At 55.4% G+C, this 8,653-nt stretch overlaps 1 protein-coding gene across 4 annotated transcripts; it reads right to left on the reverse strand.

Annotated features, from left to right (window-relative positions):
* Positions 1-878: 878 nt before the first annotated feature.
* On the reverse strand, positions 879-8,389 carry LOC137457912 (rho guanine nucleotide exchange factor 17-like). Of its 4 annotated transcripts, none has more exons than XM_068169658.1 (11): positions 8,210-8,389; positions 8,022-8,095; positions 6,765-6,947; positions 6,426-6,643; positions 5,995-6,241; positions 5,049-5,135; positions 4,569-4,636; positions 3,319-3,466; positions 2,483-2,657; positions 1,474-1,608; positions 879-1,040 (listed from the first exon to the last, which is right to left on the reverse strand). In XM_068169658.1, the coding sequence occupies exons 7-11, from the start codon at positions 4,577-4,579 to the stop codon at positions 922-924; spliced, it is 588 nt and encodes a 195-aa protein (XP_068025759.1). In that variant the 5' UTR covers positions 4,580-4,636; positions 5,049-5,135; positions 5,995-6,241; positions 6,426-6,643; positions 6,765-6,947; positions 8,022-8,095; positions 8,210-8,389; the 3' UTR covers positions 879-921. The 4 variants fall into 4 exon arrangements, 3 of the variants coding, with proteins under 3 accessions (XP_068025759.1, XP_068025760.1, XP_068025761.1); XM_068169659.1 differs by having other exon boundaries at positions 3,319-3,605; XM_068169660.1 differs by having other exon boundaries at positions 4,542-4,636.
* Positions 8,390-8,653: the final 264 nt, after the last annotated feature.

An 8,653-nucleotide genomic window follows, 5' to 3' on the forward strand; every position in this document is an offset into this window, starting at 1 on the left:
TGTGTTCCTTGATGCCAAATCTGGTTGGTTTGGGTGTTTTTTTATCAAGGCTTTGGAGACTGCTGGTGGCTTCAAAGGCCTGAACATTGTGGAGGTGACCTCCTGGATGTCACCTGATGTACGACGTCTCATGGGCCTAAAGGTGGTTGAACGTCCAAGGGCTGTGCCTGGCAGAGGTGGCTGAACCACTAGGCTTGGGAATTCATGGCCTTTTTTTGACCCCTTTTCTACCTTTTCTTAGGGAATACAGCCCTGCTGGGGGCAAATCTGCTGTGTGAGATGTCCTGTCTTCCCCCTGCAGCGAAGACAGTGTGAGCCTCTGCCCCAGGCCCGCTGCTTGTGCTGGCTGCTGCTGGCACGCTCCTGGCCCTCAGGCTGCAGCTCATCTCTGCCGCTCCCACAGGGCATGGGGCTCACCCGGGCCGTCCTGTGCCGCAGGAACCTCAGGACCCTCTGCGTGGTGATCGGCAGCAGCACACGGGCAGCTTGCTGCGGGCTCTGCCACCACCACAGCCACCACTGCCACTCCTCCCACTCCCACACCACCAGACCTACACCATTAGGCTAGAACCACACCACCAGAATCTCACCACAAGAACCACAACACAAAAAACTCACCACCAAACCACTCCACCGGACCCTCTCCACAAGCCACAATGCCAAACCACACCACCAGAACCACACCACTAAAGCCAAAAAACCAAACCACACCACCAGAACAACAGCACCAAACCACGCCAGAAGAAGGAGAGCTTGAGCCTCATTCTGAGAGCAGGGGAAGAGGAGCTGGATTTCCTGCCGGGGATACCCAGGTGTCTCCAGCAGCAGGACTGGTTTAGGCTCCTGGCATGTCGATGGAAACACACAGCCACCTCCTCTCAGGGTAAAATAGTTTATTGTGGCTGACAACCTGTGGTCAGCTCAAATCAAAATGACATCAGTGCCAACAAATAAAAAATAGACATCAGTTCCCAGTGGCGAAAGAGCAGGAGATGTCCAGGCAGAAGCCCACGCACATCTGGTTGTGTTGTCACGAGTGGCTGGGAGAGACAAAGCAAAATCCAGAGTTAGTTCTACGGCAGCAGACCCAGCCCAGGAGATGTCCATGCACAGCCATCGGCCATGACAGGACACTGTCAAGCTGTGGAGACATGAAAGCCCTCCAGAGGAAACAAAGGGTGAAAGGGACACACAGAGAGGAAGAAAGACCATTTTCCATGACTGTCCACTGCCTTGCTAAAGCCCAGGAAAGAAAGTCCAGAGGCTCCAAACAAACCAACCCAGGCACACCCCCAAATGGCATCTGCTGACCCTTAGACCCTACACCTTTTCTACCTCACAGGAACTGCCTTGGCCTCATCAGGAGAAGCAGGCAGCTTCTTTGCTCCCACTCCACCTGGCCACAAATGACACGGCAAAGACTCCCACTCTCTCACTAACACAGGCAAAAGCCAACCAGACTTCTGAACCCACCTGAAGACTGAGGAATCACACTGGAAGATGCTCCAAGGAATTTCCCCTCGCTCCCCAGCAAGCCCCAGGCAGGCTGTGAGAGTAGGGTTCTCCTCCAGACGCCGCTGCCAGTGCCATGCCAGCCTCTTGTGGCTCCTGTGAAAAAGGCAGGAGCATCAACAACAGCTGCTGCTCACACAGGCACAAAGCCACTTGTTGCTGCAGCACTGCTGCCTTCTTCATGCCATCAGCTTCCTCTTCCTCTTGCTTCTTTTGCTGAGCTTCCAGCTCCTTTGCCTCCTTGGTCCTCTTCAGTGCTCTTTTTGCCTTCCCCAAAGCCTCTGTCTTTTCCAGGAGGGCTTTGTGCAGTTGGCTCCCCTGACTTTCCTGCCTGCTCACATTTAGGCTTGCATTCTGGGGGAGTTGAAGCAGGGCCGTGCTGACTGCATGCCAGTCAGTGATGCCCTCACTCAACTTCCCTCCAATCTGAGGCAACTGCTCTGCATGTCTCTGCAACTTGGCAGCCAGGTCAGACATCCAAAGCGGGGCAGGCTGGAGGTGGAACTCTGTGGCCCACTCCTCTACAGTAAACCATTCAAAAGCCTGGAGCTCATTCAAAAGCCTGACAGCTCTTAGAGCAAATGGCTGATGAGACACAGGCAAGCAAAAGAGGACTTTCCTTCCCCCAAAGGTCTCTGCCGGGCAACTCGGCACCAGCCGAGCGCAGGCACCCAGAGAGGAAAAACCTTGCGAGGCAACAGCCAAGCCCAGAGACGTCTGGGAGTGCCTGGGGTGCAATATGGCATCATGGCCACGGCCGCTGGACAGTGGTGGAGCAGAAGTGAGGCCCTGAGCATCAACCAAGTCCAACCCAGAACCCTACTCCTACAAAGTTCACCCCCTCAAACCACAGCCCCCAAGCACCACATCCAAAACCCGCTGGCAACCGCGACGGGCATCCACAGGAGACCCTGATGGGTACGACCGCAGTGGGCACCCACAGGAGCTGTGCCTCCAGCTGGGGACTCACCAGCCAGCATTTTGTGCACGGGAGGGGTGATGTCAGCTTCGGCCAACTGCTCGTAGCTGGTGGCGTGGTAGAGCCGGACCTGGGCACTGCTCTGCAGTGCCACCCAGACGCCGCTGCCCACGCTCACCATGCAGGTGACGCCGCGCCCGCTGTCCTGGCCCACCTGGAGCGTGTGCTGGGGGTGACAAGAGGCACAGCCATGCCAGTGAGGCTGCTGGGGGGGTTTCAGGCTGTGCCTTTAAAATTTCCCCACAGATCTTGAACAGAAAGCAGTCAAACGTCAACAAATCACTGCTGGGTGGAAAACGGGAAAATAAAGATCAGCTTTTTCATTTGCTTCCAACTGAGCTGCTCTGGCAAATTTAGTGTTGGGGGGGGGGAACTTTCAACCCACCACAATGCCAACAAACACAGGATCACAGGCTCCCAGGAGGCCAGGGGTTGGAAGGGACCTCTGGAGATCGTCGAGTCCAGCCCCGCTGCCAGAGCAGCACCATAGAATCCAGCACAGGTCACACAGGAACACATCCAGATGGGGCTTGGAAGACTCCAGAGAAGGAGACTCCACAGCCTCTCTGGGCAGCCTGTGCCAGGGCTGTGTGACCCTCACAGTTAAGGAGGTTCTGCCTCATGTTGAGGTGGAACCTCCTGTGCTGCAGTTTACACCCATTGCCCCTCTCTATCCCAGGGTGCAGCTGAGCAGAGCCTGTCCCCTCCCTCTTGCCCCCCAGCCCTCAGGTATTGAAAACCATTTATCAAATCCCCTCTCAGTCTTCTCTTCTACAGACTAATGGTCACCACCACCCCTCCAGACCTCCCACTGCTGCCCACTGTACCTCTTGTGCCAAGGTGGTGTGCTGAGGACGATGACTTGGCTGTGGCAGCCGCACCACAGCTTCCCGGCCACTGCCACCATCTTGGTGATGAGGATCCCTGGGGAGCCCAGGGACAGGCATTTGGAGTTTTGGGGGTCCCAGAAGCAGCCTGTGAGGGTGGTGGGAGTGGGCTTGGTAGTCAAAAGTCTGCCAAAGAAATCTCCATCTTCACCAAGCCATTAGGACCATCCCATGTTGTGGGGGGCGGAGATGTCCACCTCCAGGTCCTCAGCAAAAGGGGACATGAGCTGAAGACACCAGGGGATGCAAGCTGGTAGGCAGGGACCAGAAGGAGGAGGCACACCTCCACCTGACTCCAGTTTTGGGTCTCCAGAACCCTTCAAGGGATGTCATAGAATCATAGAATTGTCAGGGTTGGAAGGGACCTCAAGGATCAGCCAGTTCCATCCCCCCTGCCATGGCCAGGGACACCTCACACTAGAGCAGGCTGCTCACAGCCATCTCCAGCCTGGCCTTAGAAACCTCCAGGCATGAGGCTTCTGCCACCTCCCTGGGCAACCTGTGCCAGGCTCTCACCACCCTCCTGGGGAAGAACTTCTTCCTAACATCCAATCTGAATCTACCCACTTCTAGTTTTGCTTCATCCCCTCCTGTCCCACCACTTCCTGACACCCTCAAAAGTCCCTCCCCAGCTTTCCTTCAGATACTGGAAGGCCACAAGAAGGCCTCCTCGGAGCCTTCTCTTCTCCAGACTGCACAGCCCCAACTCCCTCAGGCTGTCCTCTTAGAAGAGGAGCTCCAGCCCTCTGCTCCTCCTCGTGGATCTTCTCTGGACACCCTCCAGCACCTCCAGATCCTTCCTGGAATAGAGGCTCTGGAACTGGACACAGTGCTCCAGGTGTGGTCTCACCAGACTGGACTAGAGGGGGAGCATCACCTCCCTCAACCTGCTGCCCCTTCCCTGCCCCAGCCCTGGAGGTGTTCAAGGCCAGGTTGGATGAGGCCTCGAGCAACCTGGGCTGGTGGGAGGTGTCCCTGCCCATGGCAGGGGCTTGGATCTAGATGACCTTTAAGGTCTCTTCCAACCCAATAGGAGTGTATGATTCTATGATACTATGCAAGCAGGGAAGCCACCAGCACCTCAGGCATCCCTCAACAAGGGGCTGCCCATGCCACCCACCCAACAACTATCCCTTTGGGGCTGCCTTTAACCCCACCAGTACCTTTGGATGTCTCCAGACCAGCCTCACCTGCCTCCCATTGGTACACAACAGGCTCCCCATTGGCCAAGGAGACAATAACTTGGTTATCCAGGTACCTGCAGGGAGAAGAACTCGTTGGCAACCAGATGAAGAGTCCCAGGATCACAGGACCACAGGATGCTAGGGGTTGGGAGGGGCCTCTGGAGATCAGCGAGTCCAGCCCCCCTGCCAGAGCAGCACCATAGAATCCAGCACAGGTTGCACAGGAACACATCCAGATGGGGCTTGGAAGTCTCCAGAGAAGGAGACTCCACAACCTCTCTGGGCAGCCTGCTCCAGGGCTCTGTCACCCTCACAATCAAGAAGTTCCTCCTCGGCCTGAGGTGCAGCCTCCTGTGCTGTAGTTTACATCCCTTGCCCCTTGCCCTATCAGCAGGGTGAAAGTCCTGCTTGCCCCCCCACCCCCCACCCCGAAGCACCCTGCTAGGCACATCCTAGAGCCAAAAGAGCTTCTTGCTCATCACTTACAAGATGCACATGACAGCAGCAGCGTGTTGCATCTTCACGCTGCTCTCCCCGTTACGGATGTTGTCCGAGGACTGCTACACGTGGATGCTGCAGGAGAAGAGCAAAGCTGGAGGCTCACCTGGGATGGGGGTGGGGAGGGGCTCTACCCCATATTAAGTGTCATAGAATGGTCTGGGATGGAAGGGACCTCCAAAGGTCATGCAGTTCAACCCCCTCTGCAGTTAGCAGGGACATCCTCAACTAGCTCAGGTCGCCCAGGGCTCTGTCCAGCCTCACCTTGAATATCTCCAGGGATGGGACCTCAACCATCTCCCAGGGCAACCTGTTCCTGTTCCTGTATTCCACCACCCTCATGGCGCAGAACTCGTTCCTAACATCCAATCTAAATCTGCTCTGCTCCAGTTTGAAGCCATTGCCTCTTCTCCTGTCACTGCAGGCCTTTGCAGTCTCGCTCCACCCTTCTTGTAGCCGCCTTCAGATACTGTAAGGTCACTCTTAGGTCTCCCCACAGCCTCTCTCCCATTCACAGAATCACAGAATTGTCAGGGTTGGAAGGGACCTCAAGGATCAGCCAGTTCCATCCCCCCTGCCTTGGGCAGGGACACCTCACACCAGAGCAGGCTGCTCACAGCCACATCCAGCCTGGCCTTAAAAACCTCCAGGCATGAGGCTTCCACCACCTCCCTGGGCAACGTGTTCCACTCTCTCACCACCCTCATGGGGAAGAACTTCTTCCTAGTGTCTAATCTAAATCTCCCCTCCTCTAGCTTGGATCCAGCCTCCCAGTCCTATCACTCCCTGACTCCCTAAAAAGTCCCTCCCCAGGTTTCTTGGAGCCCCCTTCAGATACCGGAAGGCCACAAGAAGGTCTCCTCGGAGCCTTCTCTTCCCCAGACTCAGCCCCAACAGCCCCAACTCTCTCAGCCTGTCCTCACAGGATACACACCAGCCATCCTCACAGCCCAACCACATGGAGCTCTCATGGCCTTCAGGGTCCAGGCTGAGGAGGTCCTCCAGGCTGCCCCAGGTGAAGGAGCCGCGGCTCGAGCGGCGCAGGGCTCGCCCCTCCGCAGGGCTCTCGCCGCGCCGGCTCTGCCCAGAGCGGCCAGTGATGGGCATGAAGCCAGCTTCTGGCTCTTCCTCTGAGCTCGTGGTCTCCACAGAGGCCTCCGTGCAGCTGGGGAGCTCTTCATCTGTGCAGGAGGAGGAAGGAGGAAGGAATGGGGGACAGAATCACAGAACCATCTGGCTTGGAAAAGACCCTCAGAGAGCAAAGAGGTCTCCCCTCAGCCTCCTCTTCTCCAAACTAACCACCCCCAGCTCCTTCAGTTGCTCTTCATCAGATTTATTCTCCAGGCCCTTCCCCAGCCTCCTTACCCTCCTCTGCACTGGCTCCTGCACCTCCACGTTTCTCCTCTATTGAGGTGTCAAGGTGGCTCAAGGCCTCAGCCAACCTGGCCTTGACCACCTACTGGGAGGGACTTGCAGGTCCTGTAGGATGCTTGAACCCAACACCAGCACCAAGTGCCTGCATCCCGCTCCTCATCTTCATGGTGGGGATGGCCTTGAGGAACTCTGGGTCCAGGCAGTTTTTGCTGGAAGATGGGAAAAAAACAACTTTGGAGAATGAGGAAATGAGATGGATGGAGGCCTGCCTATCCTGGTTTGTGATGCTGAGCCCACTGCCACATCCACTCCCCCGGCCCCTGCTCTTACCCAGCTTCTTCTTGGCATCCGCAAAGGCTTGCTCCGAGCTGAGCAGGGCATTGGGCTTGGAGAAGTCGAAGATGAAGGAGTGCGTGCCATCAGCTTTGGTGGTGCTGAGCTGCACCTTGTAGGGGGAAGGCCATGCTGAAGGACAGGGATTGCTTCTTGTGCTGCTATCCTGGTGCTGGTTACCTGGGACAAGATACCAATGCCCACCTGCCTTTAATCTCCCTTCAGGCAGGTCTAGACAGAAATAAGGGGCTCCTCAGAGCCTCCTCTTCTGCAGGCTAATCAACCGCAGCTGCCTCAGATTCTCCTCATAGAGCTGGTGCTCCAAACCCCTCACCAGCTTTCTTGCCCTTCTCTGCACACGGTGACTTCAAGATCTCAAAGGTCTTTTCCAACCTGGTCTATTCTATTCTATTCTATTCTATTCTATTCTATTCTATTCTATTCTATTCTATTCTATTCTATTCTATTCTATTCTATTCTATTCTATTCTATCCTACCCTACCCTATCCTACCCTACCCTACCCTACCCTACCCTGTTCATTCCTTATTGGTTCTATCACTTCATTACCTGTAAGAAACTACCCCCAACCTCTCCACAATGTCCTTTCAGGTAGCTGTGAGGAGCAGTAAGATCCCTCCTCCACCTCCTCTTCTCCAAACTAACCATCCACAGCTCCCTCAGTCAATCCCCATCAGATTTATTCTCCTCCTCTTCTCTCGGCTAAGAACCCCCAGCTCCCTCAGTCTCTCCTCAAGGGCCTGTGCTCTGAAGCCCTCACCAGCTCTCTTGCCCTTATCGGGACACACTGATTTCATGATCTCAAAGGTCTTTTCCAACCAGGTTAGTTCGAGTCTAGTCAAGTCTGGTCTGGTCTAAACCATTCTATTCTATTCTATTCTATTCTATTCATTCCCTCTTCGTACTATCACTTCATCACCTGTGAGAAGAGACCACCCCCAGCCTCTCCACAATGTCCTTTCAGGGAGCTGTGAAGAGCAGTGAGCTTCCCCCTCTGCCTCCTCTTCTCCAAACTAACCATCCACAGCTCCCTCAGTTGATCCCCACCAGATTTGTTCTCCAGGCCCTTCCCCAGCTTCCCTGATCTCCTCTGCACGGGCTCCTGCACCTCCACATCTCTCCTCCATTGAGGTGCCTATGTGGCTCAAGGCCTCAACCATCCTGGCCTTGACCACCTCCAGGAGGGACTTGCAGGTCCTGTAGGATGCTTGAACCCAAGCACCAGCACAAAGTACCTGCATCCCGCTCCTCATCTTCATGCTGGGGATGGCCTTGAGGAACTCTGGGTCCAGGAAGATTTTGCTGGAAGCTGGGAAAAAAACAACTTTGGAGGATGAGGAAGTGAGGTGGATGGAGGCCTGCCTAGCCTGGCTTGTGATGCTGAGCCCACTGCCACATCCACTCCCCCGGCCCCTGCTCTTACCCAGCTTCTTTTTGGCATCCTCAAAGGCTTCTCCGATCTGAGCAGGGCATTGGGCTTGGGGAACTCGAAGGGGAAGGACTGGATGCCAACAGCTTAGGTAGTGCTGAGATGCACCTGGTTGGGGGAAGGCCATGCTGAAGGACAGGGATTGCTTCTTGTGCTGCTGTCCTGGTGGTGGTGACCTGGGACAAGACACCAATGCCCACCTGCCTATAATCTCCCTTCGGGTAGTTCTGGACAGCAATAAGGGGCTCCTCAGAGCCTCCTCTTCCCCAGGCTAATCAACTCCATCTCCCTCAAATTCTCCTCATAGAGCTGGTGCTCCAAACCCCTCACCAGCTTTCTTGCCCTTCTCTGCAGACAGTGACTTCATGATCTCAAAGGTCTTTTCCAACCTGGTTAGCTCTAGTCTAGTCTAGTCTAGTTTAGTTAACTGTATTCTAT

The sequence above is a fragment of the Melanerpes formicivorus genome, unplaced genomic scaffold (genome assembly GCF_026170545.1).
Source record: "Melanerpes formicivorus ecotype bairdi unplaced genomic scaffold, bMelFor1.0.p_v2 SCAF_209, whole genome shotgun sequence".
Taxonomy (NCBI): domain Eukaryota; kingdom Metazoa; phylum Chordata; class Aves; order Piciformes; family Picidae; genus Melanerpes; species Melanerpes formicivorus.

Excerpts from the sequence above, each read along its gene's own strand:
- LOC137457912 (XM_068169658.1), bottom strand. Across the intron at positions 2,658-3,318 it reads ACACCACCTTGGCACAAGAG|CACACGCTCCAGGTGGGCCA; the intron begins GTACAGTGGGCA and ends TGTCACCCCCAG. Across the intron at positions 1,041-1,473 it reads TGTGATTCCTCAGTCTTCAG|CCACTCGTGACAACACAACC; the intron begins GTGGGTTCAGAA and ends TGTCTCTCCCAG.